Here is a 15,474-nt window from a genome sequence, read left to right on the forward strand (position 1 = left end):
TTTAAAAAAGCTCCCATATTAACTGAAATTCCTATCAGATTTCTTTAGCTCCATGACGACTTGGTTGAAATTTTAGACATGGTGCTTTGACCACCGTAGCGCAGAGTTTGCATGTCCGCCAATGACGCTAAACGCCAGGGTTCGAATCCTGGTGAGACCATCAGAAAAAATTTTCATAGGTGGTTTTCTTCTCCTAATGCTGACAACATTTGTAAGTTACTATGCCATGTAAAACTTCTCTCCAAATAGGGGTTGCACTGCGGCACGCCGTTCGGACTCATTGAACTTAAACTTGAATCGGACTGCACTCATTGATATGTGAGAAGTTTGCTCCTGTTTTTCAACAGACAGAAAGACGGATGGACTAGATTTTTACGACGATCAAGAATATATATTGTACTATAAAGGTTCGGAAATGGACAAAATGGATGTACCCCTAGTCTTTGGTGGTGGGTATAAAAAAAATGTACACGTACACTGTGGGGCAGCTCTTGCCGATAAAGGACACCATCGAGTCAATCCGGTACGTCCAACCGGCTGCCATGAAATTACTGATGAAATAACGGCACAGTTGTGCTCTATGGAAAATGCTGCGAAACGCGTACTTGGGATTCAGAAGCCTACCCCAAGAAACCCATAATACGATTAAGAGTTTCAAAATGAAACCTAAGCCAAGAATGCGGCATAAAGAGCAAGCCTGGAATCAGCAGCAACGTGACAGATGAAGGAGAGATATTGGGAGAGAAGAATCATCTATTCAGCAGAAAGGAAAAGCAAATGGAAAGATGTGTCTGAGCGAATTGAGATGTACAGAAGAAAGTATGAAGTCCGAAAAATGTATCAAAGAGTTAAACATCAAACCAGGGGCTTTGATGCCGGCATATTCTCCTGCAGACACAAAGAAGGAAATCTGGTAACTGATACCGACTATGTGCTTGGGATATGGAACGAAACTTTTTCTCAACTGCTAGTGCCTACAATGGTGTGGAAGAGGATACCGCAAAACCAATCCCTGATAATGGCAGAAAATGTTTAACTCCAAGGCAGAATGAGGTCGAAGTAGCAGTGTTCCGTCTGAAGAACAATACTGCAGCAGAAGCCGATAGGATGCCCGCTGAACTATTTAAGACCGGAGGCTGATAAAGCGTATGTATCAGTTAGCATTCGTGATTTGGGTAAAAAAACGCTTATCCGATGATGAGAACCTTAGCATACCATGTCCCGAACGTTAGAAAGTAGGCCAGAAGGAATGTGCCAACTACAGAGGAATAAGTCTCCTCTACATAGCATATAAGATACTCTCGAGCGTACTGTATGAAATATAAAAATCTTATTTCAAAGAGATTATTGGGACGTATCAATGTGGCTTTAAACCTAGTAAAGCCATCATGCGCCATTTCCTGAAAAAGACCTGAGAAGGACAGGTCAACACTTACCATCTCTTCGTTGACTACAAATACGCTTTCGAAAGCCCTATACGTTCAAAGGTATTTCAAGCCATTATACGCGTTCCTTAGTAAGAATAAAAACGAATCTCTCCGAACCATTCAATATCAATCAGCTTTTCAGACAGGGAGGTAACTTATCGTATGATCTCTTTAACATCCTGCTGGAGAAGATTATATTCGTTCAAGATGCAGATATGAATAGCACACTACTCACTAGAGAACACACTCGCTACTCGCCTATGACTTAGACATCGATATCATATGTCGGTCACCGGAAGTAGTAAAGAAAGTGGAAGCAAATGGACGCCTTGTACACCTGAGCAGATAAAGAAAATGGAGATAGTTGGGAACCATAGCTTTGAGATAGTCAGCAACTTCTCGGCACCGCAGTAACCGGAATGAATGACACCAAGAATAATATTGGCAGATGTTGCTTTGGACTTAGCAAACAGTTTAGAAAAAAGGCTTTTCCTCGACAGACGAAGAATACACTATGCAAGACACTGACACTAGCCGTGTATACTTGTGAAAGCAGACGAGGCAGTGCTTGGTGTGTTTGAAATAAAGATTCTTCGTAAAATTTTTGCACCAGTTTGCATTGATGGAGAGTATCGGCGTTGTATGACCCACGAACCATATCGTATGAGCTGTATGACGACGCCAGCATAGTTAAACGTATCAAAACACAACGATTGCGTTGGCTAGGTCATGTTGTCAGAATGAATAAAGAAGCTCAAGTGAAAAAGTCTTTTAAAAGCGATCGCAGTGGTACACATAAATCAGAAAGACCTAAAGCCCGATGGAATGTTCAAGTGGTGAAAGTTACTTTGAAACTTGGTGCCAGAGAGAAGGAGAAGGAGCTCAGAAGATCGAGCGCTTGGAACGCTATTCTAAGTTAAGCTAATAGGATAAATGTTCTGTCATAGCCAATTAAAGTAAAGGGTACCTCGAACTGTACGAGCAATAGCGGTAATGGCAAAAGGATACAGAAACTAGGAAGGAAAGACAATATCGGCAGATGTTTTCAGATGGTTTATCAAACAAACGGAATTAAATTTTGAGCAAATATGGGGCTCAAATTAGAGGGATTTGGAAGTGCAGCACGAATTTGATATCCATGTCTGAGGTGCCATCCCTCCCCTAATGAGAACATTACCCTAAGGAAGAACATTACCACCAGGAACCGAGAAGGGGCAAATTCACACACATCAATGAGTGCTTTCCGATTCATGTTTAAACTCAATGATAAGAGACCTTTTTTTATAGCCGAGTCCGAAAGGCGTGCGACACCTCTATGGGGAAAATTTTTTAAATGACCATGCATGGCATTGTACCGCTCAAATGCCGCTAACATTAAGAGGGGATAAACACCGCTTTGTCCGATGTTCTGCCAGGATTCGAACGCGTTTAGCGTTATAGGCTACAATGCCACGAATTCGATATCGGCATTCAGGGCGAAGTGTCCCCACCCTAAAAAGATATAAGAGAGTTGAAGAAGGCGCAGCGGAGCGGGCCCGGTTCGGCTAGAGTTTTTATATCCACCACCGAAGGATGAGGGTATATTCATTTTGTCATTCCGTTTGCAACACATCCAAATATCCAATTCCGACCCTTTAAAGCACATACGCACTTGATCGTAGTAAAAATCTAAGACGATTTAGCCATGTCCGTCCGTCTGTCTGCCTGTCTGCTGAAATCAAGATACAGTCTTTAAAAATAGAGATATTGAGCTGAAACTGTGCACAGACTCTTTTTTTTTGTCCATAATCAGTTTATCTGCCGACATAAGGTCTTAGTCCCAAAAAGCAACATTTATCGTCCAATCTTGCTGATATTTGAGACAGTGAGTTGTTTTAGGCCACTTGATATCCTTCTTTATTTGACCCAGATCGGTCTAGATTTGAGTAAAGCTCTCTCGATTTAGGGTTTTGGGCCCATAAAAGCCACATTTATCATCCGATTTCGCTGAAATTTGGGACAGTGAGTTGTGTTGGCCCCTTCGACATCTTTCTTCATTTTCGCCCAGATCGGTCCAGATTTGGATATAGCTGTCATATAGACCGATCGCTCGATTTTAGGTTTTGAGGCCATAAAAGGCGCATTCATTGTCCGATGTCGCCGAAATTTGGGACGGTGAGTTTAGTTAGGCCCTTTGACATCTTTCTTCAATTTAGCTCAGATCGGTTTAGATTTGGATATAGCTGCCATATAGACCGATCTATCGATTTAAGGTTTTGTGCCCATAAAAGGCGCATTTATCGTCCGATGTCGCTGAAATTTGAGACAGTGAGTTTTGCTAGGCCCTTCGACATCCTTCTTCAATTTGGCCAGATCGGTCCAGATTTGGATATAGCTGCCATATAGACCGATATCTCGATTTAAAGTCTTGGCCCCATAAAATGCGCATTTATAATCCGATTTCACTGAAATTCTAATTTACTGAATCCTAAATTCTGGAATAATTATACATATATTGGAATATACAGTACCAAATTGTGCGTGTATGTAAATTCATTAAATGCTAATCAGTTGGCAATAAGGCATTCTATACCCTCTTTTCCACAAAACAACCAACAATTGTAACTAAAGTGATTAGATAAGAATCGATGGTTATCTGTTGGGAGATAACCAAGCAAAAAACCTGTTACAAATGTTGATGTGTTCCAATGGATGAGATAAGGAAGCAACTCGAATCCAATGTCATGTCCTAGCAAGGTTGCCTTAAATATTTGGCAAAATTGATGAACTGCAGTCAGTCGTTGGAAATAAGTCTAGGGGCCATGACGTTCGTGAACTCAAAGAAAGCCGCAAAAGAGGATATGGATAAAAAAGCGATCATTGGTGAAAATGAAAAGTACGTTCCCGAGAGACAGATAAGATAATTCAATGGAAATTTCTTACTCTTATCACCCTTGGTGCTTATCGGAAAATTTTGTTGGTCATTTTTGTAGGCAGCCGCCATTTTGGCTTAGAGAGCATTACATTCAAGCATGCGCCTGGATACTTTTGACCATTGGCCTGTGCATCATTGTGGTTACATTTTATTTGGCCTTATATCAGAATAATTCTAACGATATGTCCCGAAATTACAATGTAGACGATAATGTTGTCACTGATGGCGGCAATGGCGTCCTTATGAGCCAGAATACACCTAACTATAACGACGGTATTGCGGAAGATGAAGCGAAAGATTTCCATATTGACGGTTGGCTAGATTCCCCCCAAAATAGTCGGTAAGACTGGAGGATATTGAAGATGTCAAAATAGCATTTACTTAATTTCTTTTATTTTTTAGCTTGATTATGAACAATATTTTCGGTGGCATAGCTGTAAATTTAATTGGGTGTCAGGAGAAACTATGTAAAATTGGATGTTCCCACAATAACAATGTCTTTATGTCTCTGTTCGACACAATGCAGGTATGTGTGTTATAAAACTCTATTAGTGCAGTGTCGCAGCCAGTGTTGCCATCCAAGAAAATTATTTCCTATCAAAATTTAATGGAAATCAAAACCTACCAAATGTTCTACAAGCCAAAAATGCTATACCTGTTTTTATACCCTCCACCATAGGGGGGTATACTAATTTCGTCATTCTGTTTGTAACTACTCGAAATATTCGTCTGAGACCCCTTCAAGTATATATATTCATGATCGTCGCGACATTTTATGTCGATCTAGCCATGTCCGTCCGTCTGTCCGTCTGTCTGTGCACGCTAACTTCCGAAGGAGTAAAGCTAGCCGCTTGAAATTTTGCATAAATACTTTTTATTAGTGTAGGTTGGTTGGTATTGTAAATGGGCCATATCGGTCCATGTTTTGATATAGTTGCCATATAAACCGATCGTAGGTCTTGACTTTTTGTGCCTCTAGAGTGCGCAATTCTTATCCGATTGGAATGAAATTTTGCACGACGTGTTTTGTTATGATATCAAACAACTGTGCCAAGTATAGTTTAAATCGGTCTATAACCTGATATAGCTGCCATATAAACCGATCTTGGGTCTTGACTTCTTGAGCCTCTAGAGTACGCAATTCTTATCCGATTGGAACGAAATTTTGCACGACGTGTTTTGTTATGATATCCAATAACTTTGCCAAGTATGGTTCAAATCAGTTCATAACCTGATATAGCTTCCATACAAACCGATCTGGGATCTTGACTTCTTGAGCCTCTAGAGTGCGCAATTCTTATCCGATTTGCCTGAAATTTTGTACGACGGATCTCTCATGACCATCAAATTACGTGTTTTTTATGGTCTGAATCGGTCTATGGCCTGATACAGCTCCCATATAAATCGATATCTCTATTTTACTTATTGTCCCCCCAAAGGGCGCAATTCTTATTCGAATTGGCTGACATTTTACTCAGGTCTCCAACATTTATTTTAATTGTGGTCCAAACCAGACCATATCTTGATATCACTGTAATAGCAGAGCAAATCTTTCCTTTTATCCTTTTTTGGCTAAGACGAGATGCCGGGAAAAGAACTTGACAAATGCGATACATGGTGGAGGGTATACAGGATTCGGCCCGGCCGAACTTAGCACGCTTTTACATGTTTCATATGATTTCCATTTCTTTCAGACTACAACCTGCCCATCCATTGATGTTTTGCTTTTGGACTCTCAGTATTTTCCCAATAACACTTTGCAAAACTCTTGGATGCCTATGAATCTTTCGGTGCATGAGCTTATCATTCGTTCAGGCCATTTATCCATTATCAAGAGCAGAGCCTTTAATTCACCTATTTTTGGCAACATTTTCTTAATGTCGTTATTGAATCTAAAGATTGAAACTCTGGAATATGGAGCTTTAGTAGGTCTCAAAAAACTAAAGTACCTGACAATCGATAGTCATGTGAAGAGCTTGGAGCCAGCCCTCTTTAAACCAGTCCAAAATACCCTAACACATCTGAAGTTGCATACCAAACTAGATATTGTGGGCGATCGCAATTTGTTCGGAGTCAGTTACATGCCTAAATTGGAGTATTTGGATTTGAGTTACAACAACATAAGTGGCACCTTGGAGCGCTGGATGTTTAGTTCTACACCGAACCTCAAGTATTTGATTATGATCAGTTGCCAGTTGCAACGCATAGAGAGCAACACCTTCAATCATTTGGCAGATAAGTTGATATTTTTGAATTTATCCAAGAATAAACTGATCACACTGGCCGCCGAGGTCATTGAACCCCTGCTGCGCAATAATGTGGGAGCCATGATGAGTTTGAGTCACAATAAGTGGCTGTGTGATTGTGCCATGCAAAATCTGTCGCTGGTGTATCGGAAATATCGCAATCAGTTCATAGATGCTGTCTACTGCGTGGCACCGCACAACGTCTATGGTGTTTCCATTGATGAGGTAGACTATGAAAAGCTAGAGGATTGCGAACTACTAACCACGGCGGTTACAGAGCAGGAATCATTAGAAGAAAACGAGGACCCTCTTATAACCACCACCACCACCAGTGTTAGCACTACGAAAGGTTATGCCAATACCCCACCACTTGATTGGGATGCAGGTGATGGTTTGGACTCGGATGATATCAAATCAGAGGAGCCATCATCGGTGTTTAAAATGCGCTGTATTAGTGTGGACTCGAGCGATGATTCTTCATCGTCTTTATCGTCTGCTTCGAGATCTTCGGAGACATTGGAACGTAATGTGGACCTAAATGGCGATATGGATTATTTTAAATTACCACCACCCTCCCATGAATTTGATCTGCAACTCCTAGCTGAAAATAATTCGGTTATTGTCGTTGTGGATAGCCCCGAAAATGTGGTGGTCATATGGTTTAGCGAACAGCAGGAAGCGGATTTTATTTCGTGCAACAATCGTTCGGTGGACTATGAGTGCATGCGCTATGCCAAACCTCAAATGATGGTTGGTCCATTGGTGGAGAACACAACCTACACCTTTTGCTTGTTGCCATCTTTCCAGGATTCCATATCCCCGTTCAACTGTCTGCCTTTGCATGTGCCCATAAAGCGAAAGGACAACATATGGATATCGCAGGACTATAAACAATTCACCATTGGCATGTTGTGTTTGATTTTTCTGGTTTCAACGATTATGGGAGCTTTGGTGGCCTATTTTGGTATTAAAACCTATCCGGATCTCTTGGAGGGTTCCAAAAATGTTGTAGTGGTCAAGAAGCCTGAAGCCTCTTGTTATGTGGCCACCATATCGGAAATGGAGTATAGCAAACAGAACTCTTTGAAAAAAAGAAAATCTTCTGCAAAGGATGACTGCAAGAAGGGGCTAGTCAAAAAGGAAGCTTTGAAAAAACAAACATCGGCTAAGTATGTGTTGCGGCTAAGTATGCCTGGTTGTTGATGATCATTTAAGGGAGTTATTTTATTTGCTAGGTTACCCTTGCCTCCGGTGCCATTTAATAACCCACCGGTGGAAACACCACCACCATCATTCCAAATGTCCATAAAAAATTTGGAACGTATGTCATCGGCTTTTGGCTTTGATGGTCCCTTTCTGGAGGATGATCTCTGCAAAGAGGAGAACTATGAGACTCCTAGGTCTTGCGAAAATGAGTACAGCCTGGATCAGCGAAGTGTGCCAAATAATTATGGGATGAGTCCAGGATCTCCACCACCATTGCCAAAGCGTAATTCTAATATCTCGGACAGTCCTACGGTTGTAATGAATCGTTTCTCCACGAATGCGTAAAATTGATGAAAATGGGTGGACGATATATGTATCTCTGTGCTTGCATATTTAAAACATAAAATAGAACTGTAATCATTATTATTCCTGCAATAAGATTTTTGTCAATTGTAACAGTTTTTTGTATAGGACAATAAAGTTTAAAAGGCCAAACAAATTCTTAGGAGATCGAAGTTCTATAAGGATAAATAACATCTTTCGCCCTGCGTGGTAATGTCAGTTAGCGCATTCGCTTCATCAGTCGAGGTCTCAGTAGCAGTCAACATGCTACAGCCTGACATCACCATCGCAGCTGTTGGGTCTATGGAGTCCATTCTAAGCCTACTTCCAGGTTCTAGATCTGCCGTTCCACTGGAAACAGACACAGATCGTTAACCGCCTAATGGGTAGCTTGATCTTGAGTGACCGCCTAATTCTTGAGTGACCTAAATTTTTCTTCCAAAAATAATGAGCTATGCCGAGTTACAGGAAATTCCTGTTGAGCGAAATAAAAATATGTTCGCTCCACACAACGGATGCATAATCCCATGCCCTTTCTATCAGGTCCATCACATTCCGACTGCATGGGGCCTGTAACGAAAACATCTTAATCGGACCAAAATTGCGGCTTCCAGGGTCTCAAGCAGTCCAAATCGGGAGATCGGTTTATAGGGGAGCTATATCTAGATCTGAACCTACATAGCCCATTTGCAATCTCCGAGGCTTCTCGGGTCTTCTTGACTTAATATGAATCTGTTTGGATTCAATAATAATTTCGCTTTCAAATGAGAATTTCGACTTCTCTCTTACTGCAGTGCTTGTATTGACATGAAGAACATCGAATAAGTATCTACCAGTCGGTAGCCGTTGAATACCTACCTACCCAAAAGTACTTTAAGAAATTGATGGCAACATAAATGTTGCAGAAAATTGATATTATTCTCTGTACTGCTCAAAATATCAATTAGTAGTGGCATTTTATATTTTGTTTCATATTTTAAGAATTTACTTACAGGCAGACTTGTTTTTCTTTTGAATGCATGTATGTACGTGTTGATGCTTAAGAAAACTCTCAAAAATGCTTATCGTATACCTATGTATACATACATATGGTACCATTAGGTAGCATGTGCATGAGTGTGCCCAAGTACTTTATACTTACGCATCTCTAATTGCGCCAAAGTCTAATTTTAGACGAGTTATTCGAAAGCGAATCGAAACAACGACGAATACGTCGAAAACGACTACATTATTGCGGTGGTGATTGGGCATTTTGTGTACGAGTGTGTTTTGTTTTGCCTTTTTCTTTTCTGTCGCGTGAATGACATCGCGTGTCTTTGGCACTCGGACACATTCGACGTAACAGGTGATTCAAGGGTTCTTTGGGTATATATATATGTGTGTGTGTGTGTGCGCGCTGGTGTAGAGTCTGAGTGTGTTCTGTTGTGATTATTTTAAAAAGCACGTGAGTACATGTGTATGCGTTTTTTGGGAGAAGCACATGATGTAAGAACATTTCTTACAGGCAAGGGGTATAGAAAAATGCCGAATGATACTTTGGAGCAGCACATATGTTTGACGCCATTACAAACGCACATACATACTCACGGGGGTATATTAACAAGTAAGCTAAGACTTTAGGCGGGCAAAGACAAATTTTTGCTATCGTAAACCATTGATGATTTCTAACTGCCAACTGATGGGCAAACTAAACGAGTTAAATCGCATTATGTTTGGCCGGGTCGAATCTTATATACCCTCCAGCATGTATCGCATGTGATAAGTTATTTGAATGACTTTTTCAAATATATGGGAACTATATCAAGCTATAGACCGGTATATGGTCTATAAAAATACCATGCTTATAATTTCAGTCAAATCGGATAGAAATTATGCCCTCTAGAGGCTTAAGAAGTTAAATCGGATTATCGGTTATGGCAGCTATGACCGATTTGGTCCACAAGTGGAAAAATTCAGCTAAATCAAATATTACCTACGAACTCTAGAGGCTTAAAAAGTAAAATTGGGTGATCGTTTATATGGTAGATATATCAAGATATAGATCAAATTGGACCATACCACAGCAGCTAATCGGTTCGGACATTGAGTGTTCTAATAAATACAAGGACAGGAAATTGAACTTCAAATCCAACATTTGGGAAAGGGCACGAAAGGCAACTCTTGCCCTATACACCTGCAAGAGGGTCATTGGCAATAGTTGGGGGTTTTGACCGCGTGTCATGCATTGGGTATATATTGCAGTTGTCAGACCAATAATGCTATATGGTGTTGTGGTCTGGTGGACGGTGCTTCAAAATCGCATCAGTACTTAATCGCATCCAAAGCATGGCTTGTTTGTGCATCACAGCCGCACTGATGACGACACCATCAGAATGAATTTAATGCTACATCTTACGTCTCTGGATATTGTGGCTACCCAAATTGCAGCGAGCACTGCCGTGAGGTTAAGGGAGCTTTCTCATTGGTCATGTGGCGGCTACGGACACTGTGTTATCCATGATACAATGTGGATAACACCCTACCAGAGCAGCTTTTTGACAAAAAGTGCTGACCACTGTTCTTGGCAGAACCGATTGGAACTACGATATCCCTGGTAACAGAAGTTACATAGACTTCTTTACGGGTTGTTCCAAACTAAACGGAACTACGATAATGGGAACTACGATATCAGTGGTAACAGAAGTTACATAGACTTCTTTACGGGTTGTTCCAAACTAAACGACCAGGTGGGCTTTGGAGTGTACTCTAAAAATCTAGAACTGGTCATATCGAAAGGGTTAACCGACCACTGCAGTGTGTATCAAGCGGAGATCTTTGCAATTAAGGAAGTGGTGGAATGGCTAAGATATAATGACATAACGACGATTGGCATAAATATCTTCTCGGATAGCCAGGCAGCCATTAACTCCCTGGAGAACGTATTTCTGGACACAAAAACCGCCCTCGACTGTAGCAGATCTCTCAACGAGATGGCTGAGCAGTTCAAAATTCACCTGTTCTGGGTGCCATGCCACAGAGATTTCCCAGGGAATTGTAAAGCGGACGAGCTGGCGAGACTTGGAACTACCCTGCACATTCCAGGATACTGAAATCTGTGGGTATGCCCCTAGCGACATGTAAGCTAAGTTTTCAGGACCAGGCCCGAAGGCAACGAATGATAGATGGTCACAAAGAGGGGGCTGTGAGAATTCCAAAACTATGTGGCCTCATCTAGACTTGAAGAGGTCTACTGCTTTGCTGTCATTGGCTAGAACAGACGTCTCAATCATTGTGTCCGTCATGACAGGTCACTGTATAATCGGAAAACATGCTGACGGACTGAAGGTTGCAAGCAACGACTTTTGCAGAAGCTGTGAGGACATCGAAGAAGAAGAGACTATAGAACACCTTCTGTGTGTGTCCCGCACTAGCAGTTAGAAGGAGTTCCACTTTAGGTTCTCATTTCTTTGAGAACCTGCTGATTTAGCGGATGTGAACATTCGCAAGTTATTGAGCTTTTTAAAGCGATCTGGATGGTTCAACAGTAGAAACTAGAAGGCATCTTCCTTCTTCTGTTTCTGTGGTATCACAATGGACGAAAACGTCTAAGTGAGTCTGATGGTAGATTTCCACCTAAACCTAACCTTAACTAATAAATACAAGACCCTGTTCAATTTGTAGAGCGAAATATTGGTTTTTTTGGGCGCCTATTTCCAAATATAGACCGATCTGGACACGGATATCGAAAAGCCTAACATAAGTCGCTATGTCAAATTTCGGCGAAATCTATTAATAAATGCGCTTTTTGGAGCCAAGCCTTTAAATCGAAAGACCGGTCTATATGGTGGCTATATCCAAACTCAACTGTTGCAAATTTCACCGAAATCGGACATATAGTGCCTTCGTATAGGTATAGGTGCCTTGGCACCTATAGTCGAGAGTAATGCCTTAAGCGCACAACTAGTCGTTAGACTGATTAATGAGGAAGGATGCATAAACCAGAGGGATGCACAGTTCATCCCCAGAATTTCAGTAAAGGTGTTGTTTCCGACTCGGATTCAGACAGCGACGGTGTCAATAAAACAGTCATCGCAGCCGAATCGAGAGACGAGGGCAGCGGGATGACGGCAGAGGTGAGCGATGGCATTGCTAAGCTCACAAGCAGACCGTAAAAGCGATCCTGGGCATGACGAAGGAGACAGAGAAGTATGTACCGGCAGCGCAATCGGGAGAAAGTGCAGGATGCTGGAAGGGATAGAACTGACATTCCAAGCACTTCTACGGAAGCTGGAAAGAGAATCAGATCTCCCGAAGAGCATAACACAGCTAAAACCTCAAAGAAGAAAAAGAGTTTCCCGCTTTCAAGTGCTCTGGGATGACCAAGCCAGCCCCCCCGCAATGGAGACACCAGACAGTGTCTTGTGGAGCGATACAAATCGGAACAGCAATTAAAGAAGAGCGCACGGCCCCTGAGTCTTCATGGAGGACTGTGACTTCCAAAAGGATGCCACAGCCAGGTAACGATTCGCACACTTACGCCAGAGTGGCAAGGAAGCACACAGAGATGAGATGACTTATGCAGTCATCGATATTGGCTGTGCATCCGGTAGTATTCCACCAGATTGTCGGTCCCAGGTGAGGCATTTGGTAAACGATCGAGTAATCGAATATGTATTGAACTTTGAAGTGGGTACACCCATACGAGTTATGAGCTATGGGATTAGAGGGGACATCTTAACACTTCGCTTTGCGTCAGTGGAATGTATTGATACCGTCAAAAAGCTCTTTGAAAGTATCCACATTCCCAGAGACGCAAAGCTCGGTCTTGTGAGAAAGACGGACATCCCACATCTGACAACGGTGACGATCTTCATCAAGGATGTGGGTGGCGACATCGCGACGTAACGCATGATGGAAGTCTTAACCAAGCAGAACCAAGATTTGGTCGTAGAGAAATGAGAGGTTTTACACAAGGAGAAGAAGGAGGTAGAAACTCTCCTTGTGGTTGGCATTGATCAAGTCTCCGTGACGAGTTTGGGTAAGACTAAAGGCATAGTGTAATACAGAGCCATGGCCGTCTTTTTCAAGATTAGGAAGACAAGAATTTGCGAATATCCTCATATTGAGCCATCAGGCGGTGCAGTGGCGAGACACTCAATAAGGCCCAAAGGACAGGGGGCCGACAAGAGATAATCACCGACTCTCTTAATATTGGGAAGACTAAGATAAGTAGAGATCCTAATACTAAAACATCAGGCAGTGCAGGGGCGAGAGATCCAACACAGCCTAACGAACAGGGCCCGACGAGGGAAACATCAACGACTTTCTCGAGATTAGGAAGACTAGGATGGATAAAGATCCTAATGCTGAAACATCAGGCAGTGTAGTGACAGAGAACTCAATGCCGCCTAATGAAAAAGGAGCCGACGATGAGACCATAACCTACTCTCAAGAAACCCATTTACTGAAGATTTGGAAGACTAGTATAGGCAAAGTTCGTAATATGGGAACATCAGGCAGTGCAGGGACGTTAGACTCACTACAGCCTTATTAACAGGGACCCGATGATGGAACCTTTACCGACTTTCTCAAGATTAGGAAGACTAGTACAGCCAAAGATCCTAATATTGCAACATCAGGCAGTGCAGGGGCGAGAGACCGAACACAGCCTAACGAACAGGGACCCGATGAGGGAACCATCAACGACTTTCTCGAGATTAGGAAGACTAGGATAGGCAAAGATCCTAATACTGAAACAACAGGAGGTGAAGTGACAGGAAAGTCAATGCAATCAATGCAACCTAATGAGCAGGGAGTGGTCTATGAGATTATCACCCACTCCCAAGAATCCCATTCGCTGGAGGACCAATGATTAAGGTTAGATAGATAAACCTCCACCGGAGCGAGACAGCTACTCACGTTCTGATGGAGAAAATCAGAAAGGGCAAGATTCATATTGCCTTAACTCAGGAGCCATGGACGACCCGGAACCAAGTTTCTGGACTGAACCATATCAGCTACCAATTATTCTATGCTAACACTGGCACTCGGCCGAGAACTTGCGTTATTTGTATTTATGTATTTTCCCCAGAGTTGTCAAGGTCGGATGCAACAGTGGTGAGACAGGGAGACGGTGGAGCATACCTGGCATCACCTTATCTGCCTTTCGACTCTACGACACCGCCACCTACGTCGGAGCTGCAATGGCTGGTGAGGAAAGTAAAACAGATAGGAAATGAGGTACTTATAGGGTGCGATGGGACACTCACCACATTTCGTGGGGGAGTACTAACATTAATAAGCGGGGCCAAGCCCTGGCAGAATTCTTGAATACTAACGACCTAATAACACCTAATATTGGTAACACCGCTACCTTTTTTAATAGGATTAGGGAGGAGGTATTAGATGTGACAATATTTTCGGAAAATCTAATCGATCTAATCATCGCTACATTTGGTTTAGTATAGCACGGCCACAATTTGGCCAAAATTCGGAAGACTAATCAGAAGAAGACTAGGGCAAGATAATTTATATTGTCCAAGCATAGAAGATATTGACGACAATGTCAACAGGTTTACGACTGCACTAGTGGAGTCTCTCGAAAATAGTTGTCCTCTTCGGGAAAGGAAATCAGCCCAAGAAAAACCCTGGATGACCGGGGAGATTCGATATATTGGGAAAGAGGTCCGCAGACTTTTTAACAGAGCACGTCGTAAAAAAGCGGAGGCTTATTGAAATGTGTATTACACACGGCTCAAGGAATACAATAAGATTACCAGAGCGGAAAAAGTGCCTCCTGAAAGCTTTTCTGCGACCAGGTCGATATTGTTAATGAAGCCGTCAGGATAAACAAGTTTCTCTCAAAAACCCATGTCCAAACTGAATCGTTAGTAGACGACATGGGAGTGAGAGCAGAGACAACGGGGGACATGTTGAAGCTTTTGATGAAAATCCATTTTCCCCAGGATACGGAGACTCATGGAGACACCGGAATCTTGGAATAATGATGTTGATCGAAGGTTTATATAAACGAAATTTATGGTGAATGAATCCTTGAGGAGCTTCAAACCATTTAAGTCACCCGGACCTGATGGAATATTTCCGGCGTCCAGATAGAGGTAGACTATCTGGCGCCTCGTATGGCCAAAATTTACACAGCGTGCCTAGGACTTGCATGTACTCCGAAAGCCTGGCAGGAGGCGAGGGTGGTGTTTATACCCAAGCCCGGCAAGGCAAGTTATGTGACACTAAAGCCCTACAGACCCATTAGCCTTATGTCCTTTCTACTCAAAACCATGGAACGTATTGTGGACACCAAGATAAAGAGTATGATATCCAGCGAACTGCTCAAATACAAACA

At 42.2% G+C, this 15,474-nt stretch overlaps 2 protein-coding genes across 3 annotated transcripts in view; one reads left to right on the plus strand and one right to left on the minus strand.

Annotated features, from left to right (window-relative positions):
* Nucleotides 1-8,138, plus strand: part of LOC106088749 (uncharacterized) — a 31,055-nt gene extending 22,917 nt beyond the window's left edge. Inside the window, exons 4-7 of the mRNA XM_059369842.1 lie at nt 4,400-4,681; nt 4,744-4,867; nt 6,036-7,756; nt 7,823-8,138. Coding sequence (XP_059225825.1) covers nt 4,400-4,681; nt 4,744-4,867; nt 6,036-7,756; nt 7,823-8,138 — 2,443 coding nt within the window. The remainder of the gene's footprint in view (nt 1-4,399; nt 4,682-4,743; nt 4,868-6,035; nt 7,757-7,822) is intronic.
* LOC106088751 (uncharacterized) overlaps nt 1-15,474 on the minus strand; it is a 63,260-nt gene that overhangs the window by 12,447 nt on the left and 35,339 nt on the right. The window lies entirely within an intron of this gene.

This window comes from Stomoxys calcitrans, chromosome 5, assembly GCF_963082655.1.
Source record: "Stomoxys calcitrans chromosome 5, idStoCalc2.1, whole genome shotgun sequence".
NCBI lineage: Eukaryota > Metazoa > Arthropoda > Insecta > Diptera > Muscidae > Stomoxys > Stomoxys calcitrans.